Below are 20,637 nucleotides of genomic sequence, written 5' to 3'. Positions count from 1 at the left end.
TCATTAGAAGCTGACAGTTATGATATGTGCCTAAATAAAATAAAACCAGGATACAAATACACACAATAAAACAACATACCGTAGTTCACTTCTCAACCTTTAACTCCTAATTTCTTTATAAAATCAAATGTGGTTTACATGCTTAGACCTAAATGTTTCCCTACCTGTTAATTACATAGGATGATCTATTCTACATAATTTTAATTATCAGAAAAATAATCCATGATAACCAAGTTTTAGGCTTATTTTTTATGGCTAGCTATTTGCCCATTCATTACTTTATACCACATACTTTATACTTTAGTAAACAAAAAAAAGGATATATGTGCATATTTTTAACAAGAAATTAATGCATGTTTATTAAAGCATTTTAAAATGTAAGTGCGCTTATACTTAATACTTAAGTAGAGAGAGTATAGAGAGACAGTTTACACCAGTAGAAGCTGAGGGAAGTTTTAAAGCACATTTTTAAACAAGAGATTTTGTATAGTGCTGTATAGCATGTGCTACACCCATTCCTTTCTAAGTACCGGCCACTCCTTCAATCCCACCCTCAGCCCTGTTGGGTCCAGTGGCTTTCTAGGACGTAATCCCCACACTTTGATTGGCCCAATAGGCTGCCTGTCACTGCAGCTCTACCACGCATAGTGTGTGCTCTAAGATTTTACCTTGCGCTGCTCAATTTAAATTGCACTGCTTTAGCAGCGCAGCTTAACCCCAATGTTCTTGTTTACTATCAGTATAAGGACAACTTATATTGTACATATTAAGATTAAAATGGAGTAAAATTATTGTATTGCATTACTGGCCAGGGCGCCATTTAATGTTCAATTAAATATAACTATACTTATGTTTCAATGAATAGAAAGCTTCAAAAAAATAAACCTATCTATCTATATATCTCAAATGTGGCAATAAGAACAACATATCCGCAATGACAGCCGTGGCTGGATAGAGTACTGGTTAAGGGCTCTGCCTTTGACATGGGAGGACCAGGGTTCGAATCCTGGCTAGGGTCAGTACCTATTCAGCAATGGCCCATACTCACGAGGGACTTTTGTCGCCTCAACACGCGGCGCGCGCGTGTTGCGGCGACAGGTCGCCCGTGAGTATGGGCCGTCGCACGCGCGCGCACCCCGAACTGTCGCCCGCCGCTCATGTCGCCATGCGATTGAAAGTTTCAATCGCATGGCGACAGTCGCCGCCGCACCTCCCCCGCAACTGTCGCTAGTCCGCGTGAGTACGCGGACTAGCGACAGCAACCTCCATTGTATCAAATGGAGCTTCCGGCGGGGGGAGGAGGAACGTCGGCGACAGCTTCCGCCTCGCCGCTGGTCCCTCTTCCGCGTGTGTACGCGGAGGGACCTGGCGAGAAGCTGTCGCCGGCCTGTCGCCCACACGCTCACGTGTGCTGGCGACAGGCAACATTTGCAGCCCGTGAGTACGGGCCTTAAGGAGTTCAAGGCAAGACTCCCTAACACTGCAGGGTGGCCTCTTGAGTGCGTCCCAGTGGCTGCAGCTCTTGAGCGCTTTGAGTCCGACAGGAGAAAAGCGCTATACAAATGTTCGGATTATTATTATTATAAAATGTTTAGTGCTACAAACTAAAACTTAAAAAAAAGCTTTATCTGCCTAGTTATTAATCCAATCAGTGTGTAACAAGTACAGTTCAACCTGCTTATTTTTAATTAGGGCAAACTAATGGCAAAATCAGATGAGCTTTTGCTATTCAGCAATTACTGGTATATATCTAACAGCAATCGCTGGGGGGGGGGGGGGAATTATGCAGTGCACCATATCAAATTAAATGATAAATTAACCTTCTTCACTCCACCATACTTTAACTAACAACTATTTCTGCATAAAAGCAGAACCTTTAATACTTGATCTGTCTGGTAACTTCTGTTCAAAAACAGGCATTATTTGTATAAGTGGTATTACATTTAGAGCTAAGCTCTGAACAAACAGGGACTTTTTTATTTAAATGACCACTATCACAAAAAAAATGAAAAATGTTAAAAAATGATATATGTGTACTCATCCATATAATATGTACAGTTGTTTAAGAGTAAAATATGATATAAATTACTTTTTTTCCTATGTCATGGTCACTAACAGTAGTTAGTAAAATGTGATAGATCTGACAGATTTTGGACTATTCCATGTCCTCTTGGGGATTCTCATTTTTTTTATTTATTTTTTTTACAAAAGCTTGCTGTTGCTTCTAATCACGTGCTACCTGTCACATCTTATCATCTGTTACATGTTCACGCTCTAGCTGTTGCTTTCCTGTCACTACTGGTCACCCACTAGCTGTCGCATCTTATCATCTGCTACTTATTACCCGGTAGCTGTCACTTCTTATCATCCACTCCCTGTCGCTACTTGTCACCCACTAGCTGTCTCATCTTATCACCTACAACTTGCCACCTGCTAGCGGTTGCATCTTATTATCCGCTACATGTCACTCGTCAGTTGTCGCATCTTATCATCCGCTTCTTCTCACTCGCTATTACTTTTCGTCTTCCGTTCCTTATCGCTACTTGTCACCCACTAGCTGTCGCATCTTATAATCTGCTACTTGTCACTTGCTAGCTGTCACATCTAGTCATCCGCTACTTGTCACCTCTAATCATCCGCTACTTGTCACCCGCTAGCTATCTTATCGTTTGTTACCTATTGACAAGTCACCTGCTAGCTGTCACATCTGTTACCTGTCGCTAATTGTCACTTGCTATCCGTTGCTTCACATCACCTGTTACCTGTCAATACGTGTCATGCCTGTCACATACTTCCTGTCATTACTTGCCTGCCACTAAAATCTAATTTTCAGTATTTACCTGCCACTAGAATATATTGATCACTGCCTGCTTATTGTTGGAGTCTACCAATCAGTATCTGTCTCTACACTGTACATATCAACTACTTGTTTGTCACTAGGATCTAATCATCAATATCTACCTGCCACTAAAATCTACTGATTGTTGCCTGCTTGTCATTAGAATCTGCTGATCACCATCTGCCTGCAACTGATATTATCTGCATGTTACTGAAATCTGTTTATTTTGGTATTCTCTGCTTATTTATATCTGGTGGGGCATGGAATTTGTATGTTCTCCTGATGTTAGTGAGGGTCTCTTTCGAAAAACATACAGATAAGTTGATTTGCTTATGCAAATCATTGTCCTCTTACTATAATAGACTTATGACTGTGACTTTAGGCAGCAAGGCTCTCTGAGGGAAAGTTAGTGACATGACTATGGAGGATGTCAGCACTATAAACATACTAATGAAAAATAAATCATCCATGTTTTGCCTTTGTCCATCAATGGCATTTTGCCTGTCTTGCTTGATTAGTACGGTAAGTTACTATATATTTTCAGCGTTCTGTTTTCCTTTGTCTACTTTATGTCTTGATGTGTGACGCTTTGGCACACACTTGGGGTGACATTAACGCCAGAAACGGGCCTGTTCGCCCAACACTGCAATGACCCACCTCCAAGCTCCTCCTTCTTTCCCTCTTGTTCGTCCTGTAGGTGCCACCCCCGGCTCACAGTGGAGTGTGACTGCAGAGCGGCACAGTGGAAAGAGAGGGAGTGCACCTCTTGTTCTGGAGAGAGGAAGACGATGGAAGATGGCTGGTAAAATTGCAAGGAGGCTACCTGCTGGTGTGGTGCCAGAGCTGGTGGAGTGGCTGTGACCACTGCTCTTGTTATGTGGCTACTTCCTGTGCTGTATGTTCCAAGGAAGCCAGAACCTATGCTGCAGTCTCTCCACCACCTGGTAAAAATAAGAAAGCTCCACATTCATTGGTTTTCCTTCTGCTTTATTCTGACTACCCAGTCCTCTTACTTTACTCTCCCCATTTAGCATCTTAAAACTAGCCTCTCCTCAGCTAGCTTCACCCCATAAAGCACCCCAACCAGTTCTCTCAGCCAGCCCCACTTTCTACATTTCACCCTACTCCCTCAGCCAGCCACACATCTCCCCCCCCCAAGCACCCGCATGCAGCCACACATTTTCCAAGAACCCTTAGACTAGCATCACCAACCTATCCCTCCCACCTAGTACCACAGTGAATACCCCTATTCAGCTTCACCTGCCTTAATCCACCTTGCACCCTAATCCAGCCTCTCCACACATACCCAGTACCCCAGTCAGCTTCCTCTGCCTCTCCCCATACACTCAGCATGCTCACCCTCTTTTCCCAACACATATACATCACCCTGACCCTCCCCCCCTTCCAGTCACCTTTACCTGTCTCTTCGCACCCACTCAGCACTCTCACCCTCCTCACTCCACCCAGCAATCTTAGCAAGCCTCATCTCTCCCCACCTGTCCAGCACTCACAGACTCACTTTTTCCCTGTAGTGTCCTGGGGGAGGGGGGGTGCATTGGGTGTCACTATGAAAGGGTGACACCTGTGTGAAGGAGTGATCAAGGCTCCATTAGCATTGGGGAGTCTGGGGAGGGTTACACCATTCCACCCTGCCTCTCTATGGGCCCCCCTCATTTTTCCCCTTGCAGAGAAGGCCACAGTGTTGCAGCTTGTGGGTGAACCTATCCTGATGCATCTCGGCAGCTGGCCTTAACCCTCCCTAAAAAAAGTTTGATGGGGGGTATTTGTCTGTAAATAATCAGCACTGGGTGTCAAATACCATAACTACGCCACTGGAAAGACAACTTTGCTTTTGAAAGAAAAAAATGTAAAATGTTTAAATCACAAATAATATTATTGAGTGTCCTATCCAAAAATACTAGAAAAATTGTCCTTTAAAGTAAAACTTAAGTGAGAACTTCAGATACTTACCTACGGAGAGGGAAGTCTCTGGATCTTATAGAGCCTTCCTGGTCCTCTTTCGGTTGGTGTCCTTATTCCAGGGCTGTTACCCTCATTGCATGTATTTGACCAACCGGTTGAATACGCATTAGTGGATCCCCAGAAGTGTTTGGGAGCACTCAAGTCCTCAAGTGTTCCCAATGCCAAGGCACCCAGAGGTGACAAATTCGAATGACGGACAGCGGGAGAACCAGGACACCAAGAGAGGACTGAGAATTCTATATAGGATCTAGGCCAGATATTATGGTATGTAAAAGCAGGCAGCAACAAAGGCAGTAGTGAAACAAGAGTGTTAACAAGCAACAAATGAAGCCCTGGTAGTGGAAGCTATATACATCTTTTTGCATGGTTGTTAGTGCACATCACATGGTATAACCTGACAGTTTATTCTTTGAAATGTGGGAGGAAACCAAAGTGCCCGGTGGAAAGTCATGCAAAAATGTGGAAAACAAATTAACTATATGAACAGTACACTGGATGCAAAAGTGGGACTTTCATACAGCGAGGTGAGAGTTCTAATCACTTTCTTGCTGAAAATATGCTTTGGTTTGTATTTTGCAGGGCTTAAAAGTACATGTCATCCAAAATGAATCAAACTTCATCTACCAGTATGCAATTCCTTCTGTTAGGACTTTCGCACTACCCAAATCTCCAACCTCTTTTCTTTATCATATTTTTACTGATTTACATTATGGCATTTGCTGGGAATATTCTAATAACTGTGGTAATAAGTACAGATTCTCGCCTTCACACGCCAATGTACTACTTCCTCATTAACCTTTCCATACTGGACATTTGCTGTACGACTGCTGCTATTCCCAAGATGCTCCAGATACTTGTGATAGACAAGAAGTCGATCTCTTACTCTGGCTGCATTTCTCAGTTATACCTATTTACAGCTGCTCTGAGCACCGAACTGGTTCTTCTAACAGTGATGGCATATGACAGATATGTGGCGATCTGTTTCCCCTTACGTTACAAAACAATTATGAGCAGGACAGCATGTGTATGTTTGGCTGGAGCTGCTTGGATCATTGGCTCAGTAAACTCAATGACACATACTTGCCTTATATTGAAACTTAGCTTTCAGGAAGAAAATATCATTGACCATTTTTTCTGTGAGATTCCCCCAGTGCTAAAACTAGCCAATTCTGACACATACATTAATGATGTTGTTATTGTGGCATCAGATGTTTTGTTGGGAATGATATGTTTCATGCTGACTGTTATCTCCTATACATACATCATTTCCACTATTATGAAAATCCGCTCAGCTGCCAAGAAAAAGAAGGCTTTCTCTACCTGTGCATCTCATCTCACTGTAGTAACACTCTTTTATGGTGGGGTCATCTACACCTATGTAAGGCCTGCCTTCAGCAACCAGTTAGAAGCCGATAAAGTTGTATCAGCTCTATATGCCATTGCATCTCCAGTATTGAATCCCATAATATACAGCCTGAGAAATAAAGAAGTGATCAACGCCATAAATAAAACATTTTCTAAAAAGACAGTTTTCCAAAAATGAAACATCCAATTATATACAATCTCAACTTTCATTACTGTATATGAAATATTTGCTTTGAAAATTAAAAGATCATTTTGTCTGCAGATGTGTCTGTTTATCTAAGCATTATTTTACTAGATCAAAATCAATGAATGACAAAATTGTTATTTAATTGTTTAACCCAGCCTTTCTCAACCTTTTTACCTTGGAGGAACCCTGTAAATAACTTTTGGATCTCAAAGAACCCCTGCAAACAATGTTTTGGTCTCGAGGAACCCCTACATTTATTTTTTAGGAGGCATGGTCTTTAAATAGGTTAGGCTGCTAATTTCACTATCTCCTATTACACTGCCACTCATTATACTGTCTCCTGACCCCTCAATTTAGTGCTTCTTTTTACAGTACCACCTATTATAGTGTGCTCTATATACTTCCCCCACGATGGGGTAAAATGCCAAGGAACCCCTGCAGAGTCCTCAAGGAACCCTGGGGTTCCAGGAAAGCCTGGTTTAACCTGTTTACTCAAATTACAGTAAATATTGGCTCAGTACACAAATGTCTCTCAGCTCCAATGATTCAAGCAGCACCCAGTGACCACTCACAACTGTCAGCCGCACCCAGTGACCTTTCAACACCAGCAGCAGTGCCCAGTAACCTCTTGCCACCATCAGCAGCATCTAGTGACCTTGCCTCGTCCTAGAAGCACCCAGTGTCCCCTTCCCACCCCCAGCTGCACCCAGTGACCTCATCCCACACTTAATAACACCCAGTGACCACTTCCTCCTCCAGCATTATTATAATTATGTATTTTAATAGCTCTGACAACTTCTGCAACTGCAGCACTATACAAAGTACACAGTCATGTCACTGACTTCTCAGAGGAGCTTACACTCTAATCCTACCATAGTCATAGTCCGATGTCCCACCATATTATTATTATGTATTTATATAGCAGTGATATCTTCTGCAGCACTTTACAGAGTACAGTCATGTTATCAACTGTCCTCAGAGGAGCTCAGAATCTAATCCTACCATAGTCATATGTGCTACCATATTATTATTATGTATTTATATAGCACTGCCATCTTCTGCAGCACTTTACAGAGTACATAGTCATGTCACTGACTGTCTTCAGAGAAGCTCACTATCTAATCTTACCATAGTTATAGTCTGACTTCCTACTATAATATTATAATATAGCAGTGACATCTTCTGCAGCACATTACAGAGTACATAGTCATGCCACTGACTGTCCTCAGAGAAGCTCACGATCTAATCCTACCAAAGGCTTAGTCTGATGTCCTACTATAATATTATAATATGGCAGTGACATCTTCTGCAGCACATTACAGAGTATATAGTCATGCCACTGACTGTCCTCAGAGAAGCTCATGATCTAATCCTACCAAAGGCATAGTCTGATGTCCTACTATAATATTATAATATGGCAGTGACATCTTCTGCAGCACATTACAGAGTACATAGTCATGCCACTGACTGTCCTCAGAGAAGCTCACGATCTAATCCTACCATAGTCATAGTCTGATGTCCTACTATAATATTATTATATGGTAGTGACATCTTCCGCAACACATTACAGAGTACATAGTCATGTCACTGATTGTCCTCTGAGGAACTCAGTCTAATCACCACCACAATCATAGCCTGTTTTCACAATAGGCTTGTTTTGGGGGAAAACAGTTAACATTACGTATTATTACTGGCTGGATAGAATATAGAGTGGACTGGATCCACCGTTCTGCTCATAGCCCAAGTCACTAATTCTGACCCTCTACTACCCTTCCTTCCTCCATGTTATCTCTTCTATCCTGACTCACCTACTCTACATACTATGCTGACCTACATAATGGGGTCAGCTCGGTTGTGATATGCCCACTCCACATCTACAGTGACATATTTGTACTACATATCGCATAATGTTTGTGAAAATGTTTCTGAAATTAAAACCGCACTTATGTGAGGGATGTATGTATTGCTTTATGTTTTGGACATGATACCTAATATTGCAATATGAGGTATATGATATCTGCATGCGTTCTTTGGGTGACAGGATGTCTGAGCTTGTTCTGTGGCAGACATTATGTCTGATAGTTTAATTAAAGGGAGATACAAAATATATTACATGACACGTGGTCTATCGTATATGGGACGTGTTTTATAGTGTGTGTATGTATACTTTTTTTCCAGCCGGGGAGGGCGCACAAAAGTTTTCTTGCCTGGAGTGACAACAAGGCCAGAAGCTCCCCTGAATATGTTGCAGTGAGATTTAACACAATGCACAAATTACATGCAGCGCAGGAGGAAATTGCCATTTTTCCGTTTCTATTTAACCATTTAAGCTTCCTGGACGTAAAAGTTACGTCCAGGAGGCCATGTGCGCTCCCGCGGCCGATCGCGCACGTGCGCTCCCGGCTGCGGATTGTTAACACAGGAATCAGTCAATCGGGACATGGTGCCCAATGATTGATTCCTCTCCCCCGCGGAAAAAGCAACAACTTCTCTCTGAAACCTTGCTTTTTCTGCCTCTTGCGTCCCCCTACGTCGCTCTAAGCGTACATGTTACGCTTAGAGTGACGTCATGTAAACAAACTCATGGCTGCCATCTTGTGGCCAAAAAGCAAAACTACATCTAAATGTAAAAAAAAATAAAAATACACATATATTTACATAGAAAAAATACTATTTCCATCCCACCCTCCCAAAAATACCCACATAAAATGTTTAATAATAAAAAAAAACACGTAAATATTTACCTAAGGGTTTAAACTTTTTAAATATCAATGTAAAGATGAAATATTTCTATTTTTTTTAATTATAAGCTTGTAAATAGTGATGGATGCAAAACGGAAAAAATGCACTTTTATTTCCAAATAAAATATTGTCGCCATACATTGTGATAGGGACATAATTTAAAAAGTGTAATAACCGGAACAAATGGGCAAATACAATACGTGGGTTTTAATTATGGAGGCATGTATTATTTTAAAACTACAATAGCAAAAAACTGAGAAATAATGATTTTTTTCAGTTTTTTCTTATTCTTCCTGTTAAAATGCATTTACAGTAAAGTGGCTCTTAGCAAAATGTACCCCCCAAAGAAAGCCTAATTGGTGGCGGAAAAAACAAGATATAGATCAGTTCATTGTGATAAGTAGTGATAAAGTTATAGGCTAATGAATGGGAGGTGAACATTGCTCAGATGCATAAAGTGAAAACGACTGAATGTGAAGTGGTTAAAAGCATTTTATCACACAGCTTTTTCATAACACATTATTGCATGCATTTTTGATTCACTGTTGACCTAATACATAAAAAAAACAGTTGGCAACGCATGCGTAAATGTGCGAACTTTAAAAGCCGATAGCTTTCCAAGTGTAAAAAGGTCCTGGACTGCGTTGATTTCAGCAACACGTTTCAGCATATGCTATACACAAGGACATTATTCAGTACTAGTGTTGTCCGGATCATGAACGATTCGGATCTTTGATCTGGATCTTTTTTGTGAGTCGAATCATCCGGATCATCACAAGGAGTGATTCGATTCACAGTGAGGAACTGCAGCTTCTCCTGAGCTGGGAAGAGTTAGGCCCCGTTCACATTACAAACGCGGACGGGCACGCATGCGGAACGCAACGCGTACGAACGCACGCCATCCGCGTTTGTATGCGTTGCGTGGCTGATCCCATCACTGAAAAGTGAATGGGACAGCCACGCGTTTTGGCAAAAAACAGCATGTGTTCCCGGACCGCACAGGTCCGGAACGCATGCAGTGTGAACATCAGACAGTGCACTTTATGTACTGTCTGATGTCGTGCGTGTCGGCCACCTGCACGCGTTTCCAAAACGCGGCTGGAAACGCGTGCAGTGTGAACAGGGCCTTAGAGACTTAGGAGTGAGAGAAGCAACTCCTCCCAGCTCACTGAGGGTGAGGGATCAGGTTACAGCAGAATAAGCAGTAGAGGCAGCTCTTTGGTTACAAAGTTAATAACTCCTGGTCTCACATGCCCACTATCACTGCTGGCCAGGCCATGTGTCGTCACACAGCCACTATCATTCATATATATATATATATATATATATATATATATATATATATATATATATATATATATATATATATATATAATGGTTTTGCATATTGGGAGCTGCAGTATCCCCCATAGACACACACATATAAGGCTGGGGAGGCATGCTGGGAGTTGTAGTCCCCTCACCTTCACCCTCTTGCCCTGGATCTCCAGGCTCTTCATAGTGAAGTCCACCCCGATGGTGTTGCCCTGTGTCTCCACAAACACGCCGCTCTTGAACCTCTGCATGACGCACGTCTTTCCGATCCCGGTGTCCCTGACCAGAACCAGCTTAAACAGGAAGTCATACACATCGTCCGACTCCAGCGGGGGCTGCATGCCGGGGTCTCGGGAGTACGCCACGTGACGTGTGCCGACACTGCGGAACTACAGCGGCAGCTTTACAGAATACACAGCATGCTAAGGGAGAATCAGATGGGCAGGCCATAAAATGTTAACTCCTTTGACTGTTAACTTAAAGAGAAGGTTCGCACAGACTATAAAAAACAAACTGCTCTTACCTGGGGCTTCTTCCAGCTCCTGGTAGTCGATCGGTGCCCTCGCCGCAGCTCCTCTCCCTCTCGGTGTCCAGCAATGAAGAAGTCGACCTCGCCAGGTCGGCTTCGAGGTCGGCTTCTGTGTGCTCCACGGCAGGGGTCACGTAGTGTAGGGACGTCATTGGGACTCTACTGCGCAGGCGCAGAACTACTGCGCTTGCGCAGTAGAGACCAGATGACGTCACTTACACCACGTGACCCGCGCCATGGAGGGCACATAAGGCCGACCCGGAAACCGACCTGGTGAGGTCGGCTTCTTCATCGCTGGACGCCGGGAGGGAGAGGAGCTGCGGCGAGGGCACCAATCGACTACCAGGAGCTGGAAGAAGCCCCAGGTAAGTGAAGTTTGTTTTTTATAGTCTGCGCAGATCTTCCCTTTAACTCTGGAGGGGATAAGGCATGCTAAGCCTCTTTCTTTAGGTGGGGAAAGGTTATCTTATCATCCTGCAGGAGTCTACATATCATGTCTTAAAACAGAACTAAAAGCAAAATATATCAGTGAAGTTCACACATAGCTTGCTATACTAGCAGCCAGGCTTGAACAGAATGTACAGTGCAGGGAAAGTCCTGTCCTGCTAGTCATTTCACCCCCAGTCTGCTTCCCTAGTAAAATGATTCAAAGATCCGGATCAAAGATCCGGATCTTTTTCAATGATCCGATTCGAATCCTTGAAAAGATCCGGACTTCCCATCTCTAGTCAGTACACAGATAACTTTGTTTAATGGGCGTTTATGTGCATACCTCCCAACTTTTTGAGATAAGAAAGAGGGACACTTTAAGACATGCCTCTAACCACACCCCCACCATGCATATCACAAAGAATTCAGACTCAAAACATGTAGTTTTATCATTCAAATCACACTGGTCCTCTCCATCATCAGTAGTTCATTGATGGGAATAGTTTAGTCAGTTAAACACATTTTTCAGTAGAAAAATACATATATTTACATAGATCTGTACATCAGTCCTGAAAGGGTGCAAATGAAGAAGAAAGCGGGACAGAGGGATTTGGTTACCAAAGAGGGACTGTGCCACCAAAAGAAATAAGCAGCGCAATGCCTGAAGAGAAAAAATAGGAACCGCCCTAGTAATTAGGTATGCGTAGATGAGGAGGATAAATGGCCTGCTAGAACCCCCCTCTACGAGACTAACAGCATGATGCACTGAGGAAGCCCACGTGATCAAGTGGGCGTAACGCATATGCAGGCGTGGTCACTGAACCTGGCAGAGTGACAGCGTGAATCCTGGCGTCACCCCCCGTACGAGCGGAGCACTGAACGGAATACAGAACCTGGCCGGCCAGACGAAATATCCCACCAAAACCCCGGAAGTCGCGTGTGAGGGCAGCGTGAGCAGCGGGACACCGCAGCCACAAGCCCCTGGATCTGGAGACGGTGTGAGGGGGATAAGGAGGTGGTGAGTGCTGCTGAGCAGCGTGCACAGACTCTAAGAAGAGCTTTAGCATGTATAAAGGAGCTGGAACATATGATTTATGCCTGATGGTTGGTCCAAACTAAGCGGTAATTGCTATATGTTACCTTTTGATGGAATTATACCCCAGGAGGGATTGTATGAGGCAAGGTGATCGAAGTAGACTTTAATCCTGAGATAGGTGAAAACATAAGATCGTTGTGAGAATCCACGGAGACGCCGCCGCGCGGGGCAACATGGCGGCGGTCTCCGCTTCCCAGCCAGCGAGTTCCGCTTCACACACGGAACTGCTGGCACGGGTTGGTGGGGACACCGCCGCCGCGGCTGGCGACATGGCGGCGGGTCCGGTGGTGCAGCCGACGGACTTCGGTACGCGTTCGCGCGTGGACCCTGGGCCTGGCCTCTCTGGTGCACAGAGGCAGAGGGTCGCGCGCGAGGAGGCAGGATTTTTTACCTCCTACGTAGGAGGGTCAGCTGACTCTCCAGTCAGCTGATAGCAGGAGGCCTTTTGATTGGCTGGGCGGCGCTGCAGATGCGCTCCCAGCATATAAGGAGCTTATTTTCAGTTGCTCCTTGTCTGCTGTCGTGAATACACTACTGTGTTAGCGCTCAGACCTTAGTTCAGTGCCCTGGTGTTGATGCTAAGGATTTCACACCTTAGTTAGGATTGTATTTGATATTGTACCTGTGTTTGACTCCGGCTATCCTTGACTACTCTCTCTCTCTACGCTATTGTACCTCTGCATATTTGATCATTGTTGCCGACCTCTGCTTGATTACCGATTACTCTTCTGCCTTCCGTTCCTGTACTGCTGCCGTCATCTCTGTTGCCGAACCCTTGCCTGTCTGACCTTTCTCCCTTCAGTGAAACGTCTCCCACTGGAGGGTTATCTCTGAGGCTTGCCTCTCCGAGACGCCTGCCCCAAGCAGACGATTACTGCTAGGGGTTGAGATTCCTCGTTTTGTCTGGTTAGAGGATCTCACTCACAGGGTTCCCATTCAGAGGTAACCACACCTCTGAGGAATTGTCGTGTGGTGGATATTTCCACAGTTCTGTGATATATTACTGTCTTTGTTGTATTTCTTGTGCTGGGTGTCCAGAGGTTAGCAATATATCTGTATTATCGGTAATTCTGCAGATCATCAATAATCAGGTATATATCTGCATTCTTGGTAATACGGCAGATCACCAATAATCAGATTCTCTCTGCGTGCTGACACCAATCGTTACAGAACAGCAGACCACCAATATGGATGCATTACGCAGTCAGGTCGAGACTCTAACCACCTCGGTTAATAAGCTTATTGAGGTGGTTAATTCACAACAGGCCCAGATCACCGAACTTTCTGGGTCTGTCCAGGTCTTGCAAACGACTGTTGCCACAATGCAATCCCCTCCGGTCACAGATCTCCGCATATCAGTTCCCGAGAAATTTTCAGGGCAAAGATCTGATTTTCAGAACTTCCGCAACCGGGTCTTGTCTTATTTTGAGTTGAGACCAAACTTATCAGGTTCTGAGCAACAAAGGGTGACGTTTATTAAGACTTTCTTATCCGGGGACTCGCAGACCTGGGCACACGGTCTGTCACCCGGAGATACGGCTTTGACTTCAGTTGAGGAATTTTTCAAGGCAATGGCTATAATTTATGATGACCCGGATGCTTCAATTACTGCTGAGAGGAAGCTCAAAACTCTCAAGCAGGGTCGAGATTCGGTTGAAGTTTATGCAGCCGAATTCAGAAGGTGGGCTGTGTCATCTAGGTGGGGGTCTTACACCTTATTAGACTGCTTCCTCTCAGGCCTGTCAGACGCAGTCTCTGAATTAATGTTAGGACACCCGGAACCAAAGACCGTCGATGACGCCATTTCCTTAGCGGTGTGTGCGGATTGCAGATTGCGCTATCAGCGTCAATCGAGAGGCAGGAATGCAGTAAGAGCTCTCTCTTATGCATCCTCATCACCTACCCCTCCTACTGACGAGCTGATGCAAATCGGACATTCTCGATTGACTCGGGCCGAGAAAGAGCGCAGAAGGGCAGAAAATCTTTGTTTATATTGCGCAGAGCAGGGTCATATTGCTCAAAATTGCCCCAGGAAATCAGGAAACGCTGCCGTCTAGGTGTAGTTAGAGGTAATACCCTAGACGCACAGAACTTACCTCTAGGTCAGAATAATCGGTTACTCCTCCCGTGTTCCATTTCCTGGGGGAATTTTACTGTTTGCACTGAAGCTTTCGTGGACTCTGGGTCCACGGCTAATTTTATAGATTACGAGTTTGTAAAAGGACTGGGTGTTCCCTTACAGCTTTTAGACCGACAAGTAGTCGTCACCGCAGTGGATGATTCTCCTTTACAGTGTAGACAACCTCTCTCTCAGACCCCGAGGTTGTCATGCACGATAGGGGTTCTACATAAGGAGAGTCTACAGTTTCTTGATTTACGCATGGCAACCTCCACCGTAATTCTCGGTATGCCCTGGTTACAGCTCCATTCCCCACAGATAGATTGGGCGTCAGGTCAGCTACTCAGTTGGTCGCCTTATTGCCATACTCATTGTTTGGGGAAATGTAACGGTTGTGGGATTCTCTCCGTGATCAGCGCACAAGGCGTGCGCTGACACTGCGGAAATCCTCCACAAGCGTATAATTTGAGGGAACCCAGCAGAAGGTGCAATGCACCTGTAGAGGGAAATTCCTGTCGGCAGGTGGAGCTGTGGAGTGCAGAGGAACAGCTCCTCTGCCCTACCACACACGCCAGACAGGAATTGTACGAAGGGGAGAAACGCAATCGCAAGAGAAGCGATTGAGAGTGAGCACAGAGACAGATTGTGTGTGTGTGCACCAAACTAGTCGCCAACACGCGACGGTGCATACACAACAGCAGATATGAAGTAGGAGCGTAATCGCGAGAGAGGCGAATGCCAGAGGTGACACAAGGCTACAGCAAGGCAGAGCACGAGAGTAGCAAAGGCACAGCAAATCATACAATGAGGAGATACGGAAAATAACAAACGCTAAACGCGAACACCGCACTCATTCGCAACAGTGCACGCGTTTATGCGCGGTCTCCACGTGATAAGCACAATAGAGACAAGCACGCCTAACTAACCACCGACAGACAAACATGAAACAGAGGACGCGAGCGCTTGCTTAACGGTTACCTCACCGAGCCTCCAGCAAGCGTTCGTAGCAGACAAGACAGACACACGAAAACATGAACAAGCGAGAGATAGGATCCACAGCACTAGCGAAAAGAGGCCAGTGCGATCCAGGGAGACAGAGATCAGACGGATCCACAGCACTAGCGCTAGGCGAGTGCGATCCAGGCAAGACAGATAGAGGAGATAGCTGGTAGCAACCGCTGCTCCAGCTATACTCCAAGAACAAAGATCAGAACGACTTCCTGTCGACCACCGCAGGGACAGGACAATCGCAACAGACAAACAAAACAGATATGCAATCCTAACTGCGCTAGGGAAACCTGCCTAGTGCAGTCCCAGGAATTACTCTAAGCTAATCTTCAAACAATGAGCAAGGCTGACACTCTACGGAGTGTTTCACAGGAAGAATCCCTATGACCAGCCAAGGTCTGTGATATCACATGGTATATATAGAGCAAGCCTACAAGGGATGTGGCTAGGCAATTTGCATGACAAACGTATGCAAATTCTTCAGCAGCAGCCAGCTGAAAAACTGACAAAAGGTCTCTCTTCCAGAGACCTGCAGAATGCAGACCTGAACAATGGTCAAAAAGCTGCCTGCCTGCACAGGCAGCTGAGCAGATCATTACAGTACCCCCCCCCCCTCTAGGGTCGAATTCCAGACGACCCTCAAAACTGCTATTAGCAAAAGACTCTACCTGAAGACTCATGAAGGTCGGGACAGCCCGACAAGGTCCAATTCCAGAGTCAGTCCACCCGAAACCGACCTCATCGGAAGCAGAAGCCACCGAAACATGCCCATCAGTACTACAAGTCTCAGTGTAACACCCATCAGGACTGTGAATGCCAGAGAAGAAGCCATCGACACCCTCCAGACCATACCCACCACCTTCCAGGGAACGTCCGAAGATACCATACCTGCCACAATACCTGTTCGAAGTGTCTCTTTCAAGACAAAAGCCACTGTTGATCCTATCCAGGGTATCAAGCAAAATCTCTCCCGGAATCTCCCAAAACCCTTTGGAGCTCTGCAGAGATCCCAAGAGGCCAGAACGCTCACCAGGCTCACATGGAGAACCGCCAAGAACCCCTATGGAACCAATGATTATTCTGGATTCAGAATTACCCAGACACCCATCAAGATCAGGACTTTCCGGGACCACTTCTGGGCATGCGACCAGGCAGGCCATATCAGAGCATGTCTCCACTGAGGAAGCATCTGAGTATGCTGGTAACTGAGGCACACTTGGGCTTTCTGGGTCACAGAGCACATTGGGGTACACCAGCACAGGAGAAACCTCAGGACATGTTGGGGAACTGCCAACCTCAGGGTCCGACACGAGAAAACCAAAACCAGGACCGGGCATAAATTCATCACGAGTAGTGGTCTCAAGCACTGGACTTTCAAAAGAAGGCTTGGACTCAAACCTAAAAATCTCTGTGACAATAATATCATCATTGACTACATATGAGTAAAGCTCCACCAGAGCTGCAAAGGTAGTCAGCACAACAGCAATGCCTAGTGAAGTGGGCAACACCTCCGAAGGACTTTGGGGGCAGGAAACATCTCCTACAAGTTCTGCACCCTTTGGGAGGAACTCGGAGGTCTCCAGGATATCAGACAATACCTCAGGAACATCATTTTTCAAGTTTTCTGAGAAGGATTCTGAACTATCCATGTTACAGGGCAAAACTGGAACTTTATTTTGAGGACAGGGCAGATGTCCCAGGGAAGGTTCCACCATAAACTGAGACTGAATTTCGTCATCATGAGCGGAATGTACAGTGATATTTACTGGAACACACACTGACTCCCTAATTTTAATCTCACTGCACCCAGAATTCTGTGTAGCAGTCAAACTAGCTTGCAACTCCAGAACTGCAGAAAAACAGGTGAGTATAGTAGCAATACCTAGACGAGCCTCTAGGGACACTGCAGGAGACTCTAAACAAGGCCATATTAACTCATCCAGAGTACAGGGTGCAGAATCAGCATTTTCCTCAGAACAAGAAAGGGACTCACAAATGTCAGTGCGAGTGGAGATCATGTTTTCATTCATGGTACAGGGCAGATTCAGAGAAAGCTTCTCTGAGCAAGGCAAAGAAGTTTCAGCATCAGATTCGCAAAACCGAAGCGCTGTCTCACTCTTAGATTCGGCTAACAATGTCAAATCCGAGGAGTCAGAACGCAAAACTTGCGAATCAAAAATCGCTTTAGGTTGTGAAACTGACGCTTCCATAGCGCAAACCTCCGCGATCTGCGGGGCAGACTGTAAGGCGTTCAGGACAGAAACACTGGAGCAACTGTCACCAGGCAACGGGCCCTTACAGGTGTGAACAGGGTGAGACAAAAACGCATTTGCAGTAGAAATAGCGACAACATCAGGAAAAACTTTATTAGACATATTAATTTTACTTTTGATGCTGCATAATTTAGGAATTTTCCCCATAGCAGGATCACAGATGGAAGATCTTAAAGATCTGTCTCTAAATGACAAGGGGTCCCACACATCCTTGAGAAAATTGGCACATTCATTCTGATCACAATCTGCAGGAACATCAGAGAAACAGGCATCAGATCGCACAGATTCAAACTGCACGCAGTCAGGAGAGAATCCTCCAGGATTCGCACAGGAATCAAGCACAGTGGCACACCCACTCATTTCAGATCGCACAATGTCACGACTCACATGCTTTACCCCAGAGAGGCAGGAACAATCATCCGACAACGATGTCTCTTTATTGGAATCAATTGATTGGTGTGTGTGCAACTCATCCAAAATCGTCTGCCATACATACAACAGTGGATCCACAAAACACCTGTCACACTCATCAGAATCTATCAAAGTGTACACGGAATTGAGACAATCATTCAAGACATCTTCGCTTTTTGCGATGTAAAAATCGCAAAAGGCTTTCCAATGAAAATCAAATTCCTCCATCAAGGCCCCAATGTCCCATGAGGCAAATGGAGGTTCAAACAGGCCAGTATCCAGATAATCTCCATATGGGTGGAGTTCAGGAACAAGAACAGATTTTTTAACTGCTTTAATATAGTGTGCGATCCTACCTATAATAGGATCCACATAAGCTTTGGATTGGGGCAAAAAACCCGGAGACGGAACAACATCATTGTAAACATCATTATCATACTGTATGGTCTTGCACATTTCAGACTTGACAGAAATAACCTCTTTATTTGTGGTTGCTAGGGGCAACGAATCTTTTGGCTGACAAGCCAAATCAGCAGATTGGCCTGCAAGCACCAACTCATTAACATATGGTAATGACACAGAAATGTTGCATAACCTAATCTGATCAGTGTCATGCACTGCAGGAAAACACCCATAGAAATAACCTGGCAGGGGAATTCTAAGCTTACGAGAAAATACATGACTCAGAAATCTGCGAGGGTTATGTCTCAGATTTTTGTGTCTGGCATACTCATCCGCCCACACGTACAGATCCCCTTGGAAAAGATTGTAAGCAATCTGACCACTCCAAGTGGAAATATTGGTGGCCTGAAACTCAGGATTTGCCAAAAATCTGAAACATTCTGATATAAACTCATCTCTGGTTTCAGAGTCCAGTATCTTAAACCTCTTAAAAACACAGGAGCCATATTTGACCAAATCGTACAAATCGGAAATTCCCTCTACACTGGGAATTTCGGTTTGGCTGGTCATACTGTAACGGTTGTGGGATTCTCTCCGTGATCAGCGCACAAGGCGTGCGCTGACACTGTGGAAATCCTCCACAAGCGTATAATTTGAGGGAACCCAGCAGAAGGTGCAATGCACCTGTAGAGGGAAATTCCTGTCGGCAGGTGGAGCTGTGGAGTGCAGAGGAACAGCTCCTCTGCCCTACCACACACGCCAGACAGGAATTGTACGAAGGCGAGAAACGCAATCGCAAGAGAAGAGATTAAGAGTGAGCACAGAGACAGATTGTATGTGTGTGCACCAAACTAGTCGCCAACCCGCGACGGTGCATACACAACAGCAGATATGAAGTAGGAACGCAATCGCGAGAGAGGCGATTGCCAGAGGTGACACAAGGCTACAGCAACGCAGAGCACGAGAGTAGCAAAGGCACAGCAAATCATACAATGAGGAGATACGGAAAATAACAAACGCTAAACGCGAACACCGCACTCATTCGCAACAGTGCACGCGTTTATGCGCGGTCTCCACGTGATAAGCACAATAGAGACAAGCACGCCTAACTAACCACCGACAGACAAACATGAAACAGAGGACGCGAGCGCTTGCTTAACGGTTACCTCACCGAGCCTCCAGCAAGCGTTCGTAGCAGACAAGACAGACACACGAAAACATGAACAAGCGAGAGATAGGATCCACAGCACTAGCGAAAAGAGGCCAGTGCGATCCAGGGAGACAGAGATCAGACGGATCCACAGCACTAGCGCTAGGCGAGTGCGATCCAGGCAAGACAGATAGAGGAGATAGCTGGTAGCAACCGCTGCTCCAGCTATACTCCAAGAACAAAGATCAGAACGACTTCCTGTCGACCACCGCAGGGACAGGACAATCGCAACAGACAAACAAAACAGATATGCAATCCTAACTGCGCTAGGGAAACCTGCCTAGTGCAGTCCCAGGAATTACTCTAAGCTAATCTTCAAACAATGAGCAAGGCTGACACTCTACGGAGTGTTTCACAGGAAGAATCCCTATGACCAGCCAAGGTCTGTGATATCACATGGTATATATAGAGCAAGCCTACAAGGGATGTGGCTAGGCAATTTGCATGACAAACGTATGCAAATTCTTCAGCAGCAGCCAGCTGAAAAACTGACAAAAGGTCTCTCTTCCAGAGACCTGCAGAATGCAGACCTGAACAATGGTCAAAAAGCTGCCTGCCTGCACAGGCAGCTGAGCAGATCATTACAGTACCCCCCCCCCCTCTAGGGTCGAATTCCAGACGACCCTCAAAACTGCTATTAGCAAAAGACTCTACCTGAAGACTCATGAAGGTCGGGACAGCCCGACAAGGTCCAATTCCAGAGTCAGTCCACCCGAAACCGACCTCATCG

At 45.2% G+C, this 20,637-nt stretch overlaps 2 protein-coding genes across 7 annotated transcripts in view; one reads left to right on the top strand and one right to left on the bottom strand.

Annotated features, from left to right (window-relative positions):
* LOC137510933 (disintegrin and metalloproteinase domain-containing protein 10-like) overlaps positions 1 to 20,637 on the bottom strand; it is a 191,259-nt gene that overhangs the window by 151,912 nt on the left and 18,710 nt on the right. For 2 of the 6 annotated variants that reach the window (XM_068233941.1, XM_068233942.1), the window contains exon 1: positions 3,497 to 3,775. The exons of the other annotated variants lie outside the window; for them this stretch is intronic. The gene's annotated coding sequence lies outside the window, so the exon portion shown is untranslated. Of the gene's footprint in view, positions 1 to 3,496; positions 3,776 to 20,637 lie in introns of those variants that run through there. 6 annotated transcript variants of the gene reach the window in all.
* LOC137518067 (olfactory receptor 13G1-like) lies at positions 5,427 to 6,365 on the top strand. The gene has a single exon (XM_068235356.1). It carries the CDS (start codon positions 5,427 to 5,429, stop codon positions 6,363 to 6,365), a length of 939 nt encoding a protein of 312 aa, XP_068091457.1.

This window comes from Hyperolius riggenbachi, chromosome 1 (genome assembly GCF_040937935.1).
Source record: "Hyperolius riggenbachi isolate aHypRig1 chromosome 1, aHypRig1.pri, whole genome shotgun sequence".
NCBI classification, from domain to species: domain Eukaryota; kingdom Metazoa; phylum Chordata; class Amphibia; order Anura; family Hyperoliidae; genus Hyperolius; species Hyperolius riggenbachi.
Note: the sequence above shows the minus strand (reverse complement) of the source record. Positions and strands in the feature narration are given on the sequence as shown.